Source organism: Notolabrus celidotus, chromosome 18 (genome assembly GCF_009762535.1).
Source record: "Notolabrus celidotus isolate fNotCel1 chromosome 18, fNotCel1.pri, whole genome shotgun sequence".
Classification (NCBI taxonomy): Eukaryota; Metazoa; Chordata; class Actinopteri; order Labriformes; family Labridae; genus Notolabrus; species Notolabrus celidotus.
In genome coordinates this window covers 19,872,798-19,899,474 of record NC_048289.1, presented here as the reverse complement: position 1 = coordinate 19,899,474, position 26,677 = coordinate 19,872,798, and the positions used below count along the sequence as shown (strand labels likewise).

General features: G+C 40.6%; 1 protein-coding gene across 1 annotated transcript; it reads left to right on the top strand.

Moving 5' to 3' along the window:
* Nucleotides 1-1,828: 1,828 nt before the first annotated feature.
* LOC117829578 (zinc finger protein 503-like) lies at nt 1,829-4,769 on the top strand. The gene is made up of 2 exons (XM_034707146.1): nt 1,829-2,642; nt 3,190-4,769. The coding sequence occupies exons 1-2, from the start codon at nt 2,385-2,387 to the stop codon at nt 4,618-4,620; spliced, it is 1,689 nt and encodes a 562-aa protein (XP_034563037.1). The 5' UTR covers nt 1,829-2,384; the 3' UTR covers nt 4,621-4,769.
* Nucleotides 4,770-26,677: the final 21,908 nt, after the last annotated feature.

Sequence of the window (26,677 nt, the reverse complement as noted above, 5' to 3'; positions counted from 1 at the left end):
AATATGTATGTATATATATATACACACACATATATATAAATACACACATATATGTATATACACAGACACACATACAGGTATAATATAACTATATTGACTATATTTATTTACATTACAATAATAACTTTACACACTTTGTGATATATAGTTAAAAAAATAAAACTATATATAAATTATAGCCTATGATATAACCTATTTTCCCTTAAAAGGGTTAGTTAGTCCAGTTATGTAGTTATATATATATATAATACTACATTTGTAATATAAGAGGACAGTTCTGTATTGATGTTAATAAGGACTGTTACATTTTTAGTAATCCAAAATTCAATAGAACATAAAAAGTGACCAAAAAAAAGTACCTAGGGAATCTTCTTCTTTATATGCTTTATAAATAAAAAATGTAATTCCTGATGGATGAAAGAGTTTTGGTTCTAGTCATGAATTACTCAGATTGTTCCTTACAACAAACTTTACATGTTAGAAAAAGCATTCAGTGATCTTAACATTGCATAAGTTTGAATCCTGACCTCTTTTTTCTGTATGCATGATGTAATGCCGAGTTCATGTGGACTTTCAAAGAAAAAAGACTTATTACTCTGAATATTAATGAAATTATTCACACTCTGCAACTGTGCAGCCCCTTTTCAGAGTTTCGTTTTCTGTGTATTCCCTCACAGGATGTACTGTATACCCAGCTTTGCTCCCGTGTGTGCACGGACTCTGGCTGATTCATAAACGTGTCCTTGTGTGAAATAGTAGCAGGAGATTTTGAAGCAGTTTCTGTTTAAAAGTAATGAATTACAGCGAGGGGAGAAAAAAAGTGCAGCCATTTAAGGATAGAGCCGAGAATTTGGTGTCTGCAGCGGCGAGCCATCCATCACGTGCACAATAAAGGAGTTTTTGCCTGACGGTCGAAATTTATGGTCGCCCTTCTCTGCCCTAATAACTCAAAGCGCTGTGTCAGAGGCTGACAGCCGGAGCCGAAAACAGCCCCCCTGTTATCAATCAAAAAACACTTGCATATGTTTAACTTTCGCCTGATCAGCAAGACATTTATAGGCTATTGAGTAATAAGATAAGTGGGTCTATTTCTATGGGAAGAAACGCGGAATCTTTAAATGATTAATGGGAGCCACAAGGAGTATTTACGCGCTCTTGGAGTAAAGAGAGTTTTCTTTGGCTTGAGTTTGGCGTATTTTTAATCTGGAGACAAAAACACTTAAAAAAAGTAAATGCAGTTAAATAAATGTGTGTAGCGGAATTAAACCCAATAAAACAAATCCACGTTTTTAATTTGTTCACACCAGGTAGAGTGAAAAGGATGGAAGAGGGAAAAGAGCGAGGCACACATCACATCTCCTCTCAACTCCACGTGGATTCACTTTACAGCTTTTGACCTGGATCTGACTGAGATGAGGCACACAAAAAATAAGTGCAGACAGCTGACAGATAACTGGCATGCAGGACGGGGAACTGACAGATGACACTCTGCGTGAAGGAGAGAAGAAAGTTGCAGAAAATGTGAAACATGCCGATGGATATCTGTGCACGTGGGGAGGAAAAATCTGACCGGAGAGGACACATTTTTCTTCCTCTGCGGCCAAAAACTATCCATTAATGAGAACAAGGGTGAAATATCTCTGCTGCAACGACTCACGGAGCATAAAATGAGACTGAACCTCTTCGTCAGAGCAGCAGTAGTTAAGCAGAAGAGAGTTAGCCAAAATTGACAAGAACAAGGAGCGTAAACGTGCAACGTTTTTGGCCAGAAATGCGCATTTTCCCCATTATTTAGAGATAAGCATTTACTTTCTGGACTTTAATTCTCTGCGATATAACATTTGTTTTTGTAACAATGTTTATCATTTGCTTTCCCCGTTGTATCTTGGTTAACCTTCCCTAAAAGCCACACAAGATGTGCTAGAAGCGCATGCGTCAAAGCGCCAATTACGCAAAGACGCACATACAAACTCCAGATTAAAAGCCGCTCAGAGTGAGTGAAATGTGAAATACACGCTCGTGTGAGGAGGAAACGTCACATTCACTCGACCCCCCGATCACCTCGGGATCTCTCTTTGATTGGGAGGCGGCGCAGACTCTGATCTGCGGACTAACTCAGATGCTGCTTTGGAGAAGGAGGAGGCGGAGTGATCTCTCGTATTGCCATGTAAACCGAGTCCGCTCTCGGACCTGCAGCCACACTGTCAGAGCGACGCCAGGGATGAAGCAACGCGGCTGTGATACGCACGGATTCTGCTCACACGCGCGTCTCTTTTGAGGATTTTACATCTTTTATCTGTGTTTGTAACGTTCAGACGTCTTCGTGTACTGGCTTTCTTTCCTCTACACATGTATTTCTCAAGCATTTCCACGAGAATTGGGTCATGAGCACATCGCCCACGGTCTCTGTCCTGAGAAATAGCACGAATCCAGCGTGGGAGAGCGGCTCCTTGGGGGAGAAGGGCGCAGCGAAGAAGAGCAAGAATCAGTCCGTGTATAACTCCGTGTCTCCCGCAGACCCTTCTCGTCAAGCCAGCCGTCTTCCCATCAAGGTTTTGAAAATGCTTACGGCGCGGGCAGGACATCTTTTACACCCGGAGTATCTCCAGCCTTTACCGTCTACGCCTGTCAGTCCCATCGAGGTAAGAATTTAGGAAATTTTAGAGTAAATGTTTGCGCACACGGATAACTATTTCCCTCTGAAATCAGTGGACATGAAAGCTCTTTCTTTTACTGGATGAGTGTTTTGGACAAAGTAGGTCGTTAACTGAAAAACAAGATTCTATTCATACGGTGAAATAATTTCCTCTACAGAGAGGAGAATCTCCTCCTAATACTCGGATTACTAAACCTGATGAGTTGAATTCTGTTATTTTTGGGTTGATTTCTGGCTCGGGTTTGGTTTCGCTTTGAAATTTAATGACCTTGTTGTTGCAAATTGATGCCCATGTTGACATTTTCGATGCGTGGCAGCTGCACAGTCTTATCTATTTCCTATGTATCATCTCTGTGTGTACATTACCTCTTTACAAGCTCATTACGCTGAGTTGTTATGAGTTTCATCTCCATATAAGTTTATGCGCAATGCGTAACTTACGCAGAACGCTTTTTTGTGAGTATTTACCACAAACCCTGATATTTACAAGTGCTGGTATACATTTTATTAACTGTATTTGTTTTATTTCACAGCTGGACGCCAAGAAAAGTCCCCTGGCTCTTCTTGCACAAACATGCTCCCAGATTGGCAAACCGGACCCGCCGTCCTCCTCCAAGCTCTCCTCCGTGACTGGATCTAACGACAAGGAGATCAAATCCGGCCCGCTGAAAATGAGCGACATCGGAAACGAGGACAAATCCAGCTTCAAACCTTACTCCAAATCGTCGGAGAAGAAGGACTCGAGCGGCAGCCTGAGTGGAGATAAAAACAGTTTCCGAGTGCCTAGCGCCACCTGCCAGCCGTTCACCCCCAGGACAGGCAGCCCAAGCTCCTGCACCTCCGTGTCTCCTCTGCCGGCTGAGGGCAAAACGGGGGATAAAGAGGAGAAAAAGGAGTCTGATAGCAATAAAAGCAACTCGACAGAGAGTAATGGCAGCCATAGGATAAGTGGAATTACCTCTGATGGCAGCCAACACCAGGAGAACACATCTGGATCCAAGACTCTTACATCAGACTCAGCATCTGTGACCTCCTCCTCCTCTTCCTCCGTGCTCTCCTCCGGACTGGTGGCCCCTGTTTCCCCCTACAAACCCGGGCATACAGTTTTCCCATTACCCCCTGCTGGTATTTCCTATCCTGGAAGTTTAGCTGGTGCTTACGCAGGTTACCCGCAGCCGTTCCTTCCTCATGGAATGACCCTTGACCCCACCAAATCCAGCAGCCAGCTTCTAAGCGCACAGTTTGCTGCGGCCAGCTCCATGGGCTGCAGTAAAGCAGGAACGAGCCCTTTAGCTGGAGCTTCTCCTCCTACTCTAATGTCTGCTAGTCTGTGTCGGGACCCGTACTGCCTGAGTTACCACTGCACGAGCCATTTAACCGGTGCGTCTGGTGCGAACTGCGGGCATGACTCTGCATCGGCTGCAGCTGCTGCTGCGCTCAAGTCCGGATACCCGCTCATGTATCCCGCACACCATCTCCACGGTGTGCACAGCTCGGCCCCGGCTTTCAGCGGACACCCCTTATATCCATACGGGTTTATTCTACCTAACGACCCCCTGCCGCATGTGTGCAACTGGGTTTCTGCAAACGGACCGTGCGATAAGCGCTTTTCCTCGTCCGAGGAGCTGCTCGGCCACTTACGGACTCACACGGCCTTTGCCGGCACGGATAAGTTGATATCCGGGTATCCTGGCTCTTCTTCTCTCGCTAACGCCGCTGCGGCCGCTGCCATGGCGTGTCACATGCATATGCCACCAAATGGAGGTCCCGGCAGCCCAGGCACGCTGACCCTCAGGGGCCCACATCACCCACTCGGACTGACCAGCCGCTATCACCCATATTCAAAGAGCCCGCTGCCCACAGGGGCCCCAGTGCCGGTGCCCGCGGCCACGGGGCCTTACTACTCCCCTTACGCCCTGTACGGACAGAGACTGACCACAGCTTCGGCCTTAGGATACCAGTAGAGACAAAGAATTATACGTTTATAAAGGAGATTTAGGCCACATGAGTTTTATATTGTACTTCATGCAGGGACTGGATCCGCGTGGGGATCAGTGTATTTATTTGCGATAGCTTCAAGCGTGACTAAAATAAAAAATAATATAACTTTGAAAACAAAGCCTCAACGTGCATTCTTTTTACACAGGAGAGATCACTGTCTTCTTTTTTACCTGCTATGTACACACCCTTTTTCTTCATAAACATGGGACCCTTTCACCTTACATGGATTTCATTCTTTGTGCTGAACTTTGAATTTGAAGGATGTTATTTTAATTCTGCTGAGTGACTCCACAGAGTGATGGCGAGGGAATTAATCACAGGAAGATTTTTTATTTTATTAAAATGTATTTATTTGTGGGGAGGAAAAAAAATTGTCGTTTTTCCTGGATGTGAAATTCAAAGTTCTGAGGATTGGAAAATAGTTACAACCGTGTGGAAAAATACAGAGTTAATATTAGACATATATTAAACGTTCCACAGCTAAACCAGGCCAAACAGCATTAGGTTTATAAGATTTCTTTTTATTCTGGAAAAAAAAATTTTAACTAATTTTTTTTCTTTTTTTTTTTTAAATGCACAATGACAATTTTGTTTGGTGGACATTTTTTGAACAAAATATCTCACTCAATTCAGTCCAAATTGAGTTTTTTGAGGTTTTTGCAAACTTAAACAAAAAAAACATTACATTTTTTTGTAGAGTGTCATAGTTATTCAATCTCATTTCATTATCACCATCATTTTATCTTTATATTTTATGTTAATGTGAGTGGGGTTTGCAAACACCGTGCAGATGATTATACCATATCATTGCAAATTCTTCTCAGTAGAGATGTACGATATTGGATTTTTGTCGATCAGATGAGCCGATATTTTCATTTCTGCTGATATAAAAAACATACATTTTTTAATTTTTTAATTGTAAAGATAAACACCAAGTCTCTCATGTACTAGTCTTTACCTATTAGTTTTATTATGACAGTATAGACAGTAAGACACAGAGATTTGAGTCAACCATAAATGATAAATGTGGTCTTCTTCACATTCTTAGATACAATCCACGCTTTATTTCTAAGCTTTGTTGACAGAAACAGAAGAAGGGACTGCTGAAAGGTTTTTGCTGGGGTCAACACTTTTTCCATCCTTACTTTCAGAAACTTTTGGTGTTTCAGGATGACGGTTCCTGAGATGTACGATTAAATCTGTAGAGTTAAAGGAGTGTTGTGTTTTAGAAGTATTGCACATAGCCATTTTGCTGTCTGTGTCCGACTCTTCAAAATACTTCCTTACTTCTGACATTTAAGTCATTGTGTGCGCATAATTAATGTGTCACATTATCGGCCTTACATATTGGTGGAAATTTCATATCTGCCAATATTGTGCATCCCTACTCTTAAGGTTTTATTTGTAATACGAGGTAATAGGGATAAATCTTAGGACATGTGTTTTTAAGTTTTATTGGCTTTTCAGTGACAAGAAACTCACATCACTAATAGACCTAGCTTCCATAACCACCCTATGTGTGTGCCTGAGTGTGTGTGTGTTCAGATGCACCTCCTCGTGCTCATCAAAACATGCTGAATCTTCTCACTCACAAGCTTGTGCATTATGGTTTCATTAACGAAGACAAACGAGCCAGTGATATGAGCGAGGAGCTCCCTGAGCAAAGATTTACGGTGACACCAGATGTGGGACGTTTTTTTCCACGGCGCTTGTGATTGCTGTAATGAAGGCGTGAAGCAGAGAGCATGAAATAAAGCGAGAGGCCTAACAATTCCAAACCCCCTTAAAACAAATCAGCTAAATCAAGCCAGCGGTGTCATTATCCATCCTCAGTAAATCAGGCTGTTCTTGCAGCAATAAAATCAGTGTCATTAACGGTCACATGTCGTGTTCATCAGATCCACACATCCTTCATGCAGATGAGTCCTAAACACATGTGATAGATGGTGATGAAGCGCCTGACCCACAATTCAGCTCTGCAACCAACAGCCATAAAGCTATATGACGAATGTGATGAATCCTTTGTGTTTACTAACATCAGTGTGATGTGAACAAATGGGTTTGAGATCCATGGCCATTATTCCTCTATATTTAATGGATGTGGACTAAATTCACACAGCCTTTCATGTATGAACAAAATAAACCAACACTGATTTGACAGATTGACAGAATGCTTTGAATGAAGGGATACAGCGGAGTAAATGTGAACACACTTGACTAAATGACTTGGACAAATTTAATGAGAACGTTTATTTTTGTGCTTGTTTCTTGTGACCTAGCTATTATGGTTTCTTGATTTGTTAGCATTCAGTTTTCAAAAGTTGGACTTTATAATATTAATTCTATAAATAAGAAAAACTCATTTAGAGATCAATTAAAAAAAATTCAAATACAAGTATCATCAGTCAGTGAACTACAGAGTCTATTAACCAACTCTCACACATTTTAGAAAATGTTAAATAAGACAACCTAAAGTTATGAATTAGCTTAACTCTTAACCCTAGCTAATATTATAAAATATGTACCAGAAAGAAAAAATATTTACAACTTTCTGCCATGTACTTGTAATCATCTATGAATGATTCAGAGTGTCTTTCCACCACATTTTGTCCCCTCTGGGCACCCATAAGTGGAGGCTGATTCATAAATAGTTGATAAATGTCACTGGTTTAAATATGTTCTAATTAATTAGTTCAATACACAATTGATAATTGAGTCCCCATGTCTGCATACAATGTAATTAGTGTGTGTTATAACCCATTAATTAGACATGCTATATACTGTGTATGAATGTTAGAAAGTGGATTACTCCAGTATGAGGATTCAGACTGGATTCATGGAAAACTGTTTTTTAAAGTTATATTTTTTGGGGCTTTTACATCTTTATTTTATAGAGGGAGAGACCAGTGGATATTGTAGGAAACTGGGAGAGAGTGGCGGAATGACATGCGGTAAAGGAGCCACAGGCTGGGGCGGCTGGGGCTCAGTGGGTAGAGTCGGGCTTCTATTGATCAGAAGGTTGGCGGTTCGATCCTAACTCCGGCAGTCACATGCCGACGTGTCCTTGAGCAAGTACAAGTCCATTTACCATTTGAACCCGGGCCGCCCGCTACATGGGCGCGCAACTTAACCTGGAGCAAAGTCTGCGCCCCCGCCACAAGATTTTGATTTTACTATTAGGGTTAAATGCAACAACCTTAATTAGAATTGGAAATGCTAGTTTTGTATTTCTAATACTTTATTGTATTGATAACATAAACTTTTTGCAATATATTGACAAAATGTACATTTTTCTAATTTTTTTTTAATATTGTTTTTTTTTTAAGTTATATTTTTGGGGCTTTTACCCCTTTATTTTGTAGAGGGAGAGGACAGTGGATAGTGTAGGAAACTGGGAGAGAATGGGGGAATACCATGCGGGAAAGGAGCCACAGGTTGGATTCGAAACCGGGCCACCCGCTACATGGGCGCGCAACTTAACCAGTAGCAAAGTCTGCGCCCCTGCCACAAGATTTTGATTTTATTATTAGGGTTAAATGCAACAAACTCAATTAAAATTGGAAATGCTAGTTTTGTATTTGTAATACTTTACTGTATTGATAACATAAACCTTTTGCAATATAATGAGAATATATAATTGGGGGGTGACTTGGTTAGATGGTTCAGCTAAAAAGAGACAGTGAGTGATACAATGGAGTAGTGAGACAGCAGGGTGATATGTTTGTTATAAAATATTACTTACACAAGATTAACAAAGAGTTAAGAGGTACCACTTTGTCCACAGGGAGCTTTCTGTATGCTTTGATTTTGGCGCCCCCTGTGGACAAAGTGGTACCTCTTAACTCTTTGTTTATCTTTTTTAAGTAATATTTCATAACAAACATATCATCCAGCTTTGTCTCACTACTCCATTGTATCACTCACTGTGAATCTTTGTAGTGGAAAATGTCCAAAGAGGAAAAAAAAGACTGTTTTGGCTGCACGCTGTTCAACACTTCATCTGACACCTACCCTGCGGCAGTGGTTACAGATGTTAAAAATTACTCTATAGAAATGATCAATCTTGTCAGTGATGGTGTTTCTTCTTTTTTTTTCTTTCGGTCAGACAGACGCATCAGTATTGATTTCAGTCTGCTTCATGTCAAGCTAAAACTCCTCACAGGAGCTTTAAGTTACACAGGTTAAGTTAAGCAGGCTGCATCATATGGATAAAGGTGATTTCAATCTATAGTCTATTTTTGAATGAACTGACCCACGAACATCTGTTCTTCTAACACAAAGTTTAGCAATCTTCAACAGCAGATCTCTTTCCCACATGTTCAAATGTAAAATACTTCCAGGACCTGAGATAAACCTGACATCTTTGTGACTTCATGTTGAATCACAGCACAGCTCCACCTGTTCTGCTTTGAAGTTCAACATGAGCGAGACGCTCGGCCTTTCACCCTCAGGGGAAACACATCAGCACGTCCACGTTACAAACGGTCACTTCTGCACAGCTGCACGCCACGTGTTCCGCTGTCTGTGGCCTGTTATGGATAAAGTTTGCACAGTTGTGCACAAAACCGACTTTCCAGAAATAAATCCATGCTCCAAATACATACATCAACTAGCTTTCAAACACTTGTTACACATGTTTGGGTCACGTAATGAATTTAACACCCTTCTGTCAGCAGTATTAATGATCCGAGGGAGGGATTTCCCCCGTTGTTACACAAACATTTGCTGCTTTGAATAAATCGTCCTCGTTGCTTATGTGCTCTGGAAAGTCAGGCGGATCTCTGTTTAAGGGAAAAGCGAAGACCTCTTTCATGTTCAATCAGCTGAGAAGTGTGTCTTCCATCATCCAGAGGAACGTGGGCTTTCATGTTTGCAGGAGAGAAGTCTTTGGCTTCTCCAAACAAGGGCCATATTTATCATCACTCCATCATTTCATGTCATTTGACAGGGAAAATAAACAATAGGATTACAAAGTTCAAGCTGGATTCTTACTGAGCTGCTGACCTTAAAGAAGGAAGTGAGCTTGTTACACTGTGATAACCTTAATGTGGATAACTTGTGTGAGCGTTGACTCACAATAAAGTGTCTTTTTGAGTGAAAAAGCCAGTCGAAAGAGGGGAATTTTCCCTTCGAAGACAGTCTGTCAACACACAAAGCGACGGAAAGAGCAACAGTGAGTTAAACAGTGGGCCCTTGTCTTTCAGCACTCAACATGCCCTATAATTTACACACCACTGACAGCGGCCATTTTGAAGTCTGTCATAGGCGGCTAACTTTTTTTTGTCTCCAAAAACGTCTTGCTCACAGTGAGTCTGCTTCAGCTCGAGGTCTGGGTGATTAATGACTTCTGGCCTTATTATGTGGAGGTGGCTAATTAACTACAGGCTGACTGAAGAGACACACTATGAAAACCCTCCTCTGATAACCCCCCTCCTTCTCCTCCTTCTCCTCCTCCTCTTCGTCTTGGCATGTGGAAGCTCTTACTGACAAATTTTGCAAGAAGCAGACGAACGTTGAGTAAGATGAATGGCCTCTGAGAGCAGTAAACAGCCTTTAATTTAACAGTGTTTAAATGTATGACACGCTGGCATTGTGCTTCCGCGCTGTTCGTGCTCTCCGCTTTGGGAAACCAAGCCAAAGTTTTCCCCCGCAGTTGATTTTAAAATTAGGTTTGGCATATCTGTGTATAGGGGAGTTTCTGTTGTTGGAGCTGGCAAACATGTGTTCATTGCCTCTTTAAGTTTGCTGCAGTCGCTTCACGCTGACATTTTGAGGCAAAGACAATCAGTTTCCTCAGCAAACTGGTTTTAAATGTACTGAGGAGGCAGCCGATACAAAGACAGACTGATTTAGTCATAAACAATTTTAGTAGAGCACAAAGAAGACATTTTTCTGACACTGGGCCTCATTCAGCAATAGTAATACAGAGGATCACAGTTGACCCATATGGTTAAGCACACATGTGATTCCAAGATTGATGGAAAATGTTAAAACATGGTGTAAAATAAATGTACTGCCAATGATTAGTTACTGTTTAGTTTGAAGGCCAATGATTACAGCTGTGAAAAATAGTTTGGGAATAAAAAAGAAATACACATTTTAATAGCAGTCTGCCAAAGCAGCAGTGTTGAAAAATTAAGCAAATACAGAGGTGAAAAAAAACTGCAGTTCCTTCAGTGGCCACTAGAGGCTGACTGCAAAAGCCAAGGATGCCCCATTAGGTCCCTTGTTAAAAAGCTCAACTTGGGGCGCTGGTGGCCTATAGCGATCTAAGCGCCCCATGTACAGAGGCTAAAGTCCTCGTCGCAGGGGTTGCCAGTTCGATTCCGTCCGGTTGACCATTTCCTGCATGTCCTCCCCCACTCTCTGCTCCCCACATTTCCTGTCTCTCTTCAGCTGTCCTATCAAATAAAGGCAAAAAGGACAAAAATATAACTTAAAAAAAAAAAAAAGCTCAACTTAACAGCAGAAATTAACATGTTTACAGCCTGGTGCTAGTCCATGAAGCTTGTTTCTTTGGGGGCGCTAGTGGCCCAGCGGTCTAAGCGCCCCACCTACAGGTTGCCGGTTCAACCCCTGGCCGCGACCATTTGCTGGATGTCTTCCCCCACTCTCTACTCCCAACATGTCCTGTCTCTCTTCAGCTATCCTATCAAATGAAGGCAAAAAAGCCCAATAATATAAAAAAAAAAGCTAGTTCATTAACTTTTACGAGGGGCACATTTTTTAATAGCACATCCGTCAAGATAATAAAGGCCAAGAGTTATACTTTGATTAGTATAAATAGTTGAGTTGTCTTATACTGTAGGTTGGTGCATTGTGGTTGTTTGCCAGGATGGTAGAAGCCCACCTCTCTTGTCTGTGTGTTTGTTGACTGTTATGGTGTATTGATTGGTATATGGCACCCACCATCTATAGAAACCAATGGGTTTAACTGCCATTTTGTTCATGTTATAACAGCCCATGGGTCTGTTGTAACCAGGCTTGCAGCTCGCTCGGCTGGAATTGAAGCTTCCACCAAAGCATCTGCCCCCTGGTGGCTGGCTGCAGTATAGGTCAAAAACTCTGTCTCCCCCATTCATTTGAATTGGGCTGCAGTCAAACTTTAAAAAATAAATAAACATTGTACGAATGTTTCTCACATCCGTGTGCTGTGGTGATATGTAGTTATTATTTGACTGTTTTGTATTCAAGGCCTCTTTTTTCTGAAAAGTTTATTTTTCGTTAGTTATTAGAGGTTAAAAAACAGGGTTTACTTCCGGGTTTGCTTTGATTGACAGCTGCTGTAAAGGGAAATGCTGTAGGGCGGAGCTCGTTACTGTGGCAAAACAGAAATTCTCTACAGCGCAGACTCTGGCTGCACAATGGCTGCGCATTGGAACAGGTTTTTTTGGCTTCAAAACCGAAAACAGGAAAAGGCAGAGCAACGCTTTCGATTTTATATATAGTCTATGGTTGTAACACGTTTAGTGCTTGGATATTTGATTGGCATTACTTCCTGTCCAACCAACTTCACCATGATGTTGGACTTAAAAGTGATAGCATCATTAAAGTGATGCATACAAGTGCCACTGAGATCTGCTCTACAAATGTACAGACAGTCCAGTCTTTTTTAATATTGTTGAGCTGTTTTTTTGCAGACTTTCAATTTGATTTGTTCTTACTCACACAACAGGGGGGCTGCAGGGGTAGTCAATGATACAAATAAATCTGCTGAATGCACGAGTCAAGACTTCAATATTTTCAGTTTACATAAAAAAACTTACTTTTGTTTCTTACTAAAAACTGATAGTTCACTTGTGGATTTCTGTTGTTGATGTACTTAAGGGGTTAAAAAATCCTAGCACTCAGATTTAAAGCACTTCATAGATTAAAGGTTCATATGACTGCTAGAATGAAACAATGTTTAAATAGTGAGGAAAACTGACGATGTGATACATTATTGGAAGGCCTTGCACTGTTATATATTGTGCCATTAAATAGTTCCAGTCATTGCTGGCTGTGGAGTACAAAAGTTGTACAACTTCTGTAACTCAAAGCTATGAAACTATCAAAACCGTGAGTTTGGAAAGTTCCACCCCTATGAACCCCTATTCAACAACCTTTCTTAGGAAGAGATTTAGTCTTTTCATTTTATAAGCAACCTCTGCAGTTTTTAAGATTATTTTCAGACTTGTATGTACTTATTGAGAGGACAGTGGAGAGCATAGTAAACTGGGAAGAAAGAGTGGGGAATCACTAGTGGCAGGGGGCCATGGGTCGAAACTAAACCAGGACTGCCTGGTTCGGGGCTTCTGCCCCTGTACATGGGGTGCACCATTGACCTGCTGAGCTAAATCAACATATTTCATGCAGTTTTCAGGATGATTTTGAATTCACAGATATTTTCACATTTGTGATTTGTCATAAACAAAGGGCAAAATCTACCAACTCTCAAGAGCAAACGTATTCACATTTGGCTGCTGATTAGTCGAGGTTGTTTACTCTGTTGTCCTTAATTTTGCACTTTAATTGTATACTGTACAATTTATATCTGATTTCAATGTAGGATTTTTTTCTTTACAATATAGGTCTCACTTGCAAAAGCTCAAATTGTAAATATAAACTTAATCCATGATGTGATTTTTAAAATAGTAAATGGATTGTGCTTATGTAACCCTTCCTCTAGTCTTCTGACCACTCAAAGCAATTTAACATTCCATGTCTCACTCACCCACTCACACCACGTTTATATGATGATGACAGAGTCTTCTATGTAAAGCGCCCATTAGTATCAGCTAATCCCCAACATAGACCAATGGCACAGCCACCAGAGGCAGGTTGGGGTGAAGTGTCTTGCCCAAGGACACACTGGCATGTAGACAGGGGGACCATTGACCTTCTGATTGAGAGATGGCCAACTCTACTACTGAGCCACAACCTCCGTTTTACAGTGGAAGCTTTTGAAATAACTGTACCAGCTAATAATGTTAGTTGTGAAAAATAACTATCTTCTTTTTAAGGTGTTTTTTTCCTCTCTGATTTGGATTGTAAGAGTCTTATTTCACTTTATCTGGAGGGTTTTCTTTACTGATGACACTGTGAACAAGTAATATCATCCAATGTATCTGTTGGTAGTATGTATTTCATATTCTCTAAATCAGGGGTTCCCAAAGTTTGGGTCGGGACCCCCTGGGGGGGTCATGAGACACAAATGGGGGGTCGTGAGAGGTCTTCCAGAATGTTTTTTTTCCAAGTTATATAAAAAAATATTTTTTTTTTTCTTTATCTTGTTTTGTTGTGTTTATCTTCCTTTTTGTTTGTACTGTTACTTTTTATTATTTCTTTATTACTATTATTATTATTATTATTACTAGTATTAGTATTTGTTTTTTTTTCTTCTCTTTGTTGGTTTTGTATTACTTATATATCATTTTTTAACTGGTGGTTAACAAAGAAATACTGAAAAAATGCAATAAAAAAAGTTGAATGACATAAGTCTAAACATTAGTAAATTTTACCCATTTATAGTAAAAAAAAAAATAGACATAAATAGTAGCTAAGCTTGAAATAAAACGTTGAAAATATATAAAATATAATACGTTTTCTGCCTCTCTTTGTTGCCAGATGACTCCTAAGTTTAGGGTAAGTGAACAGTGAATTATCAAAAGTATCAGTAGCAGTAGATTAATTCATAAAGGCACAGGAAACACAGCCGCATGCTTATATAGGTTGGCTAATTTTCTGCAGTCCAGCTAAATGAAGCCACATTAAATCCCTTTGAGGGACAGTGGGGGTCACAAGTCTATGGCACCTATATTTTGGGTGTCGGGGGCTGAAAGGTTTGGGAACCCCTGCTCTAAACTGCAAATATAACCTAATTGTGATGTAATTTTGATATTTTTCTACTTTTCTTTTCAATTGTGTTGGATTTTGGTGTATGTGCAGACCATCTTGAAGTCACATGCCCTTTTATGGGCAATTGAGGGGCATTTACTTAAACTAAGAAAAATTGACTTCTATAAAGGGCATGGGATTGCTCACTTTTTGAACAATGGTGTGCAGTTTAAGAACAGGATCATGAATCTGACTAGATTTTACTTTAATACTGTTTTGAGAATAAGGCTTACAGAACCAAAGCTTTCCTTTAAGGTCAGTGGCTCTTGTGTCATACACGCAAGTGGTCAAAACCTCCCCCTTCCTTATTATTGGGTTTGTTAACATACTGTGTTGCAGTGTTTGCACTCATGTCAACAGCTTAAATTAATCAAGTTACCATTGAACTCGAGTGCTTCGCCCAGCACGACAGTTTTAGTGTCAGGATTATTGCCTCGACCTATGAGAGGAAATTAGCTGTGGACACAACTTGAAGACTTTTTTCCCCTGTAAAATAAATAAGATAAATATTAACCAGAACTGTGACAATGATGGAAAATATCAGGGGGAAAAAATGGTCCTTTAAAATGAAAAATGCCACACGGACCCAAAGTGTTGAAAAAATGCATAATGCCAGCTGGCAGACCATTACAGGTGATGGACATTTCACTTACCTAAGTCAAATCTACCAGACTGCTGTTCATTAATATACAGGAGGGTCTGCAGAATCCAGCCTGCCATCTGGTTAAATCGACAGAGTAATCTACAGCTCGTGATTAGGGCTGAGGAGCACAGTTTGGCTTTCATCTTTCAAAAAAAGAAAAAAGAGTTTCCATCTGCAGTGTGTGGCACATCATTTTTCTTTAAGACAAATGGGCTGTTTTGGTATGATCCAAAATTAGATCAGCAGAAAACGATCAATCTTCTAAAGAGGTCTGGGAAAAGAATTGAAATTTGGATTCTCCTCTTGTCTCGGGCATCTTCACTTTTCATCACTTGACATCAGCAGTCTTCTCATGATGGCATCACATAGGCTGATGGTGAGTATGAAAATGTGTTTTAATGCAGTGGTCCCAGCTTTGTTCCCTGTGGCACTCCCCGACAGATCGTGACCTGTGATAGCATGTGACAACAGAGCCAAAACCGACACAGAGGCGAAGGAGAAGACAAAATACTTCAAGTCTTCCTGTCTGCAAATTAGTGAGATGATACAACTGTCAGGTGCCAGCCTCCTCCTGTGACACCCCTCCCCCTAACCAACACACACTCACACACCACACCCTGCACCACTCCATTACAGAAGCAGCGATGCTTTCACTGCACGACAAAAGGGAAATGGGTGCATGTTTTTTTATAGGAGACCTGTCTGTCAGCTGGCTCTCAAGTCATAACAAATCACCGGCACTCAGCTGAGGCTGAACATTCAGGCCGTCAGGAGGAAGACGGATGACCTGCAGGCCTTTGAAGTGCTCTGGCAGTTCAGATGGCTCAGCGGCGCTGACAGAGAAATATACACAACAGAGCAACCAATAATGAGAACATTAAACATTCCAGCCACCTGACAGGCTGACAAAAACAGCCTGGCCTCGCATCAATCATCCACCAAGACATAACCTTGACAATTAGTCCCCTCTGATACTATTGGTAACCCCTGGGCTTTGTGCTGCAGTGTGACTCCACTTAAGGTGGACAAAACCAAACATTTCCATCTAATTCTAACTCTGATTGATAAAGACAAAGTGGTGACCACAGTATATCCGCTCAAAATGTGACAAACTCGGATTCAGCTAGCAAGCCTTTTTGTACAATAATGGCTCTCTGAGGATCTGAAAACAGAGAAATGCACATATTGTAGTTCAATTATTTTCCTCGAGGCCTCTGAAGATTTTTCAGCTAAGAACCCAAAAATGTATCCAGAGCATGTTTATAGCTCTGCCTGCTCAAATATGTGTTTTAATGACGCCCCAGAGGCATTTGGAAGCTATATAAATACTTGTAGCAGAGCCAGCATTTAGGTTCTCAATAGAAGTCAAGGCATAGATCAGCTTAAAGCAAGAGCAGTTGTTTAATGTGCGCCTAACAAGGTTACATATCTTACATCTGTATCTGTGTAAACATGTGCTAAATGTCAAAGCTGCTATTAAAGAGCTCTATAAATCCAGCCCACTAAAAGACTTGATATCATTAATCTTCTCTTTTTCTTCTGACTGATTCCTCATTAGTCGAGTACAGTTTCTTCTTGAGTCCTTCCTGCATCCTACTCCAAATCCAGAGCAGCTGACCCCTCCAAAAAGTCGAGGGGCCATGTTGTCATCACTCTATTCACTCTAACTATGCAGTTACTATATGACAAATGAGGCATGTGAAATGACGTTTCCCTTTCGCCTTCGCACCTGTAGAGAGAAAGAAAATAGTCGAACAGATGGATGGATAGATGGATGACAGAACCTAAGAACTACTGTATCTCCTTCTTATTTAACAAAACAAAAAAAGAGCCGGGCCAATGGCTGTTTACAAAAAAGGAAAAACTACCTGAGACGGAGCCGCAGCGCCCTGAGCCCTGAGGATGATAAATGGCTTTGCTAACCCTGTGGGACTGCAGACCCAAATGAGGACGGAGCTAATTGCCGTGCGAAAGACTTTGGCATGAATGGAAAGCAAATGCGGGCGAGCCGCGGCCAAAAAAGAGCCCAGTTGCCGCTCTGAACTCCTGGCTGGCTTTTGCTTACAAGAGTTCACTCTGTGTCCATAAATCATGGACTGCTTACAGCTGAAACTGCCCTTAGTCATCAACATGCAATAGACTGAGTGACAGATTCCATCCTGACTACATTAGACCCACAGTTCAAACAAGGCTTCTTTTTTTTTTTAAACTCTCCTACCATCTCCAACCTTGCAGGAAATGAAAACCAGATGGCTGAGGATAGCTGTGTATAACATGAAGCTGAGCTCATACGGGAGAAAAAGACACAAAAGAGTGAAAAAAAACCAACTATACATTGTTGAAGGAAATGACAGGGGTCAATTTGAGGTGTCCTGGGTTTTTGATATCCTTCAAATATGGCTGTATCCTGAGGCTATGATCTGCCGCACATTACTCATTTTCAGCTGACAGCGGACCTGAAATGTGGTTTCAGTCTGTCTTACTCCCACACATGTGAGCACAAGTGCAAACTCTACAATCAGTCTCAGCTACATTCAGGATTTCTGAACCTCACTCTTGAACTAGACATCATTCAGGGAGCACATAACTTCCCCCTCAAGGCTTAAAAAAGGAGAAAAGTAATGTTTTAATTTCATCGAGAGTCAGATCTGGATCAATAAAGTCAAAGTACAAGACAATTACGGGATGCAACGCTGCGATCAAGAAGATGTAGATAAGTGGGTTGAGATTTTGATAGGTAACCTATTTCACAGTGTTGCAAGATTATTTTCAAAAATGTCGGGCTCTGAATCAAAAACGAAGCACTGGTACTTGGCTCCAGGCCAAACTCTTCAGAAATCTCTTGTTGAAATCATTGCGCATTTGTCAGGGGATATTTTTCAAAATCCTAATAGTGATTAATTCTCAAATCAATCATTAATTCTCAATCACTTTTATTTCTGCTTGTTGACACAGTGACAAAAATGCCTGTTTCTGTCCCAAGCTGGTCTTATATAATGACAGTTACAGAGCACAGATGTGAGAAGCCTGAGGAGTTACTGGGCCCCAATCATCAATAAGAAAAGTGGATCAAGATCCTGACCGGCAATCCAGCCAACAGCAGCTGAACTTAAACCAACTAGTAAATCTGGTGTAGACCAAGCAGCAACCTCCGGTCTCAAACTATGAAACCCATGCGGAAGTGTTATAAACTGCAGTTCATTGAGAATCTGCTTGAGGCTGGCTGCAGAAACACCGGAAACCACACAGACACCAATTCAAAAAAGACGATCTTTGCAGCATTAATAAACATGTTTACAACCTGGTTCTAAAAACGGCTTGGGTCTACGTAGCTAATTTCCCTATTGGCACACACTGTATGGGGGGGGGTGAATTTTTTCTAACACAACAGTTCAGAAGATATTAAGACTACGAGTTTTTGCCCAAATAAGCACATGACTGACTTGACTCCCGGTCGGGAACACATAGCTGTTGCCTAAGAGGCTCAAACTCCGCCCCTTTACATCACACTATGCACTATGTTGAGTTCCGCATTTCCAATATGGCTGCCACCGTCGATTGGCTTCAAAACAGCGCTCAGGAACAGATGGGTGACGTCACGGATACTCCGTCCATATTTTATACAGTCTATGGTGTAGACTAGTGATGGTGATGACGTTTAATTGTGTATTTCACCTGAAGCGCACATCCCTAAAACTCATTGTATTAAGGTTTTATGTCAGCTTCTTTATGCCTTTGGTTGGGGAATGAACGGGATAATGTGAATGGGTGGTTATGCAAATGAGAATCCCAACAAGGTGAGCAAGATCTGAATGCAAAGCAGAAGGGTCTTGCTCACTCTCTCAGGATTCTCAATTGCATAACAACCCATTCGCTGAACATTATTTCTTACTTAACATATTTATCACAGCTTTGTAACCACTTTGGTCTCTCCCTTCTGTGCTTCCTGGAGCTTTTCCCTAGCAAGCCAGCTTTCAAATAAATCCCATCCTCGTATTTCAGATAGATAGATCTTACAGATGGTAAATATTTGTTCATGAGCCTATCTACCATCATCATTAGCCTCTTAACGTATTCTTTTTGTAACCTATAATGTAAAGGCCATGCAGCACATGCAGCTCATGTGGTTAAGTAAACATCAAAGTAAAATCACAAAGAGCCACATGCGGACACAGGGAGCTGCACTCCAACAACAAACGGCTGGAAAAAAAACTTTGAAGCAGTTTATAGTGCAAAGTACGCCTTTTTGTTTTAATAACGGTGATTTATATATATTAGTCTCAGATATCTTTACCTCACAATAGATTCCTTATGTGAGCTGCAGTCCATTATGTTTTCCTGCCACCACAAAGCACACCAATGAAATACTCCCACCTGCCCTTCATGCCATAACATTATTTGTGATTTTATTTTATGGGAAAAGCTGGTGGTGACTCATTTTAATTCAATTGCGTGAAACCAGAAGGCCCAATCTGTTTTCCATGTTCTCTGGCTGCAGCTGAAAACACCTGCCTTGTTCTCACAGCTAATATATTAAGTAGTAAGTGCCTGAGCAGATGTTGGAGGGTCAGCAGGGAGTCCCCGGCCTTATAGAGCACTCAATATTTATTGGACTGGATCAGGAGGCAATGACATGAGCAGTCTTTTCTCTTGATAAATCAAGTTTTGCGTACAGGTAGAAGCTGAAGCACGATCTACCATCCTGGAAGCACCTTATCCAATTTGTCTGCCACTAAATCGTAACAGAGGCCTCGAATTAGCTGGAATTTCTTCCTATAGGAACGCCAATCAGGGAGAAACCTCTCAGAAAATGTTCGAAAAACAGTTCAACTTTCTCAGCAGAAACTGTACCACGGTGGAATCTTTTATTTGTGTTTGCTTTGCAATCACTCACAGAGATCAAAGCCGCCGCTTAAGGCCTTGGTGTCAGCTGGAGACGTTGGTGACATCTTCCATTCACACCGCGTCTTCTCCCCACATCTCACACGCACTCGCTCGTCACATCCCACAACAAAGAGAGATGCCCCGAGTTATCATCCATCAAACCGAGCCTTTTATGGCCCATCAAAAGACAATGAAGTGCCAGAGTGAAAGGAGTGTTTGCAACACGAAGTGACAGCGAATACTCCAGACACAGATTAAACAGCGTTGGAAATGAGAGAGCTACAGAACGTTTGGGGTAATTTGTGAGAATTAGACGCTATGATTCATCTTTATGGAGCCAAGGAAGCTCAGATATAAGCAGGGATGGACCCCGCTCTGATAATTCAGGCATCGCAATTTACTTTGGTTTTGAAGTATAGGCTTCATATGGTTACAGAGCCGAACACTTTGTTTTCAAATGTCTTTAACGCCTCAGTTCTAAGGTATGAAGTTCATGTTAAGATATAAACAGACATCTTTCCCCTTAAAGGCATCTTATTTATTCCATCACAGCAAGAAAGTTCCAAGAATAAAGGGCGCTACTGGCAGTACAGTAGATCAGACTTGGAACATAAACCATCAACGGCTCTTTGTATGTTATCTCTAATGGATTATTCCTCTCAAGTCAACCATCAAGCTCTCTTGGCACAGGGACATAAACACTTTGGTGTGCAGGCTGGATTTGGCTGAAACAAGACACGGCCATGATTAAACGGTATCCTGTCTGTTTCTGATTTATTGTGACAGCAGAAACTCCCCGCAGAGCTGTGTCGTCAGGTGTGAGGACTCGTGCTTCAGGCTTTAAGTTGAGACCTTGTGAGAGTGTCTCCAGAGTCGTTGGCTGAGAACACTCAAAACCCTCATTACCAAATAAACAACCCCATGTCTGTTGATGGTGATCTGAAACATTGGTGAGCACGTTTGGCCTGAAAAGTAGCAGCTGTGAATTTGTGTAAAGCACAAATGGATATTCTCAAGATTCTCATTCGGTAACTTATACTGTGGAATTTCACTTTCTGGGCCTGTTTTTTTATTACTACGCTTTGCACGAAAATGAACAAGTAGTGAGTTTTCAGTCGTTGGACTTCCAAATACTTAAGATGTTTTCCATGATTGTCTACGAATGTTTGGTTGGTGTAAATGTTGTTTTTGTTGTGTTGTTTGTATTGTTGTTACTGTGCTTGTTGTCTTGTGTTGTTCAAGCCGTTTATTTATTTTATAGTTTTCTTTGATGTCGTTGTGTTGGTGATGTCATTGACATCACTGTTGCTTTTATTGTTTGTGCTACAGTTGACGATGCCTTTTTATTGTGATTATCTTTGCCACTGACACTGTCTCTGTTGTTGTCTTTTAATTGTTTTTGGTATCATTGAAGTTGCTGTCATTTTTGCTGTTGTTTTAAATGTTGTTGTTTTGTCACTATAGCTGTTTTTGTCCATGTTGTTGTCATTTTAAATGCTTTTGTCCTTGTCTTTGATGTTGTCATTGTTGTCCTTTTAATTGTTTTTGGTGTGATTGTTGCTATTGTCTTTGTTTTGGACTTGTCATTTCTGTACATTTCGTTTATGTTGTAAATGTTATTGTTAACGTTGTCTTTGATATTGTCTTGTCATTATTGTCCTTTTAATGCTTTTTGGTGCCATTGTTGCTATTGTCTTTGTTTTGGATATGTAATTGCTGTTGATTACTTTGTTGTTGTTGCTGATGTTGTCAAAGTTGTTGTTGTCTTTGATATTGTCTTTGTCATTGTTGGTGTTGTTGTCAGTTTCTTTGTTGAAGTAAATAGATTTGTAACTGTATATTTTGCTGTTTTCTATGTTGTTGTCATTTTTGTTGAAGTTGTTCTTGTCTGTGTTGTTGTCATTACAGTCGTTATCATCTTTGTGGACTTAAGGCTGATTTATACTTCTTCGTCTCCCCTACGCAGCAGGGGCTGACGCAGACACGAGCACCACATACTTGTGCGTCGATGTGTCCATGTCGCGCAGCAATTTTCCGCCGAAACACTTGAGGGCAGTGTGGTCTCTGATCGCTGGTCGCCTGCTTCCGGCCCCGCTTATGTTAATCTACAGCTGATACATGTCGCTGTTTATCATACAGACATGATTACATGAAGAATAGAGAGGAGGAAATTAAACATATGGCCGATGTGCGGCCGATGAGTGGGGATTCCGGAAGTGCTGTAAATGCGTGAAATCCAAGCCGCTGAGCGGACCAATCACAGGGCTTGCAGTCCGTGTCGATTCTATCCATAGTTATATCTTGGAGGAGGTGCATGTCAGCTACGTGCGTAGGCTTCTACGTAGGTACAGGAGCTGTGCGGACCGCCGGCGTAGGCTACGCCATCGATTCGACGCAGAAGTATAAATCAGCTTTAATTTACATTTTTGTGGCCATTTATTACCCTGTTGCTGTTGTCTTTATTTTTGTTGTTTGTTGTTGTAGTTGCCGATGTTGCACATCCATTTTTAGTCTTTGAAGTAATTTTTTTCTTCATGTTGTTGTCAGTTGCAGTTGTCCTGTTAGTTTTTTCTTGTCTTTGATGTTTCTATTTTACTTGTTTTAACCTCTTTTGCTGTAGATTTTGTCTTAACCTGCAGTTAAAAAAGGACCCAGCACAGATTCTTTCCCAGCAATAGTAATAAAACAACTCAGGGGCTAAATTGCTGTAGAGTTAAATGAAACTGTTTTTCAAGTGTGTGTGTGTGTGTGTGTTTGACAGTTTCTAACTTTTCTTATTTGGAGTTCAGACTTGCAGTCTGACTCACCTCAACTCTACTAATACAGTAGGCACTTAATTCTAATTTTCAAGAGAAATCAATCCACCCTCTTGTATTGTAATTACAGAAGGTTAAACAATAGTGCCAAGAGACATCAATTAAACCGCAACTTGAAATGCCACAGCCAATCCAACTTTACAGAGCTTCTATACTCTTTACAACCTTTCAAGATCGATTCTTAAATGTTTCAGCTATATGCAGTTCCTCCTTTCCATTGAAACATGGACCTCAAAAAAGTGTCCAAAAAGCAACTTCATTTTTTCATAGAACATTATTTGACATGTTGCAGACAGAAAAGTACAGGTGCCACCAATAAAATGTCTGGTGGATAAATTCTACTTAGCTGTTCCTGTTTTAGGGTCCTGGCAGTATAAATGCTGGCCAAATGTCTGACATCAGAGCTCACTTGGACATTTTAACAGAACAGAGCTATTATTAATGTCAAAAGTTAAACAAGTGCTTTTAATACCATGTCAAAATGTGAAATGTTAGACAGACCTACTTGGAAATAAATAAAGCTTTGCCAAAACCCAGACTACACATTCAATCAGAGTCAATATAATGAGGTTGACAACATAAAGTATGCTCACAGTGACCAAACACAAATGAAATACTAAGTCATCTATTTTCTTGAGGTTACAACTGATGTGACTCATTTGTCCATAATGTAATGTGCATGAAATTGTAAAAATTATTATATTCTGTGTTGACTGAAAAAAGTGCAATACATATTTAAGGCATACACTTTTTCATAGTTTTAACCAAGCAGCAACCTCCTGCCTTGAGAATTGAAGCCAATGCGGAAGTGATGAAAACTGCAGTTCTTTGAGTGTCCACTTGAGGCTGGCTACGTGAGCACAGGAAACTACATACACACCTACTGGAAAAAAAAAAAAAACGATCTTCACAGCAGGAATAAACATGTTTACAGCCAGGTACAAAAAATGAGTGTAGTCTGGATAGCTAATTTCTCTTTTGGCACACACTTTACAGGGTTTACATTTTTTTCATGATGCGGCAGTTTTGAAGATATTAAGATTACGAGTTTTGCATAACAAGAGGCACAGCTGACCTAACTGACAGGTGGGAACACTGCAGCTGTTGGCTTGGAGGCTCAAAGCCCGCCTCTTTATGTCACACTACTTTGAAAGAAGTTAAGTTGCGTTCAGCAATTCCAATATGACGATAGGCTTCAAAACAGCGCTTCAGAAGCAGATGGGTGACGTCACGGATACTACCTCCATTTATTATACTGTAGTGGCTTGCTTTCGCCAAACAAAACAAAACACCTTTAAGCCACTGAGGGGCTGCTTTACCGGGACTCAGTTGACGCGTCCTCCTTGTGCAGGTTGAATGAATAAAGTCCAATCTTCGTGCATTGACATCAGTAAGGTTTGTTTTACATCGACATACAATAAACGCTCAGCCGATCAATCCACATATGCATCTACTTCAAAATTGTAGAATTAAAGGCTTAAAGCTATTGTAGACGAGACGATGACAAAGATGGCGAAGACGACGGTGGGAAAACTGTATGCTACCCGGTAGGCAGCTCACCTAATTGGGTCTTCTTCCCTATATGCCTTTTACACCTGGCTTGACACACACGCCACCTAGTGTCCACACAAGTGCATCAACCAAGTAAACAGTCCAATCATAATATTGACACACACACATATGGCTCTAACAATACAGTCTATGCTTTAAACTAGTTATATGTAACCAATGTTAGTTGGGTTAATTATCTTGTTTTCAGTTTCTGTGTTTATAGGTATATATTTAAAAATCAAAATCTGGGGTGACAAAGTGTCTCAAGCAAGTGGCAACCTCTGGTGTTGAAAAATGTTTATGCACTACAACAGTGCAGTTCCTCAAGTTTCCACTTAAATCTGACTCAGAAAGCCAAGGAATCACCATTGGAACCCATATTCAAAAGCCCATTTTAACAGCAAAATTAAGCATGTTTACAGCTTGATACTGAAGACAGTTTTGGTCTCTATACCTAAATTCTCTATTTGTGACAACAGTTTAGAGTGATTGATCTTTGATGATTTACCTGTTTTGATTATATTAAGGTTAAAAGTCACATAGTATTGTAGCTGTTAGTCAGGCAGCTCTGCCATGGCCTCAGTTTGACCTCTTTACCATGTTAGCTTACCAAAAGATTCCAAAGAGTCTGGGTCAGCATTTCTGATATGACTGTCACCATCTTTTAAATGCTTCCTAATGCCTCTTCAGAAATGAATGCATGATGTTCATGTTTGATACAGTCTATGTTTTCAAGCAGTGTTGCTATGAAACTCGGCTTACCCTCTCTACGTGACTATCAGGCATAAAGGTAGATAAAGTACCAGTGCCACTTCCAAGCTATTACAGTCAAGAAGATTCAATATGTGTTGAAAGACAACGAAGAGGTTCTCTTTTCTTTTTTCTTTAATCTGGACAGGTGACATCTTTATCACATACTTACTTTAGAAGTCTAGCTGTGGCTGTCAACAGTATTTCTACTGAATCAGGTGTGAAGATGTGATGCTGTCAGAACTGAACCACCATCTGGACACTAAACAGGCGCTTCTCATAGCAGATAAAGATGGCAGTGTGGGGTCGAGTGGGGCTGGGTTACTCTTGGCAATGGCCTGTTGGTATTTCAGGGGAGAGGTCATCCTCCAGAGGTGCAGACACACAACCGTCTGGAGACACTTGAGAAGTCTGGACAGAGGGATAATGATCAAAAGCATCTTCTTCTTCACTGGAACATCTAAATCAATGCTTATCACTTCATGTCTAACATCTCATGAGGCTATGCACGGCCCTTTGTGCTATTACAAGAACACCTTCCTGCATGAGTTGCTCCTCTTGTTAAGTAATTCTCTGCTGCGAAATTACATTAAAATAGTTCTAATTAGAAACTCTGCAGTGAATTATTCATGATACTATCTTGGTTTGTGATCCAGTTAAGGAATAATTGAAAATATACTTAATTAAGACTTTCATTAAAAAGCCTCCTTGAATTATCTGCTATTGTTGCTTTTCTTCTGTCAGCCATTACATGTAATTATTGTAAAATATGTTTGTCTTAGGGGAGGGTGTAAAAGAAATCCAGTTTATGGCGGTATCACCTGAACGCAGCACTTTGAGCATGAAGGGAGGCATTATTCAGAATAAATGGATTATCAGGGAAAAGCAGCATAAATGACTCAATAAAACTGTTAAGCAGCCAGCCAGCCGGTGGTGGCCAACATGATTAATGGCAAGCGTTCCAAGATTGGATTTATTTTGTCTTTTATTTCTCCTTTAATGACTAGCTGCGAACACCACTCTTAATATATCGCCCATGTTTCTAGATTACCGGTGACTAATGAGGATTCAAAACGGCCGTTATCTACATTAATGCCTTTTTATTTGAAAAGTCAATACTAGCCGAGTGTGTGCGTGAGTAATATTCTGTTGAGAGCGACTCACAGTGATCCGTTATAAGCCTCCCAATTAAAAAACGCTTTTTTTTTTTGGAGAGCTTTAAGGTTTACTGGCATTTATTAGTACACGGGGTGTATCACTGTATTTATAATTTCTTACCACTCTTGATATTACTCATTCCAATAACTACAAGATTCTCCTCTGCATTTATCAAGCAAATCCACTTATAAGTATATTTACAACCTTTTTACTTCACATTCATCTGAATTATTAAAATGCTCCAAGAGTGTGTTGTCACCTTTTTTTATCCACACAGGATCAATGTTATGTATTTGTGGGATAAATGAAGCCATACTTTACATGTTGCCGGTCTTATCCACA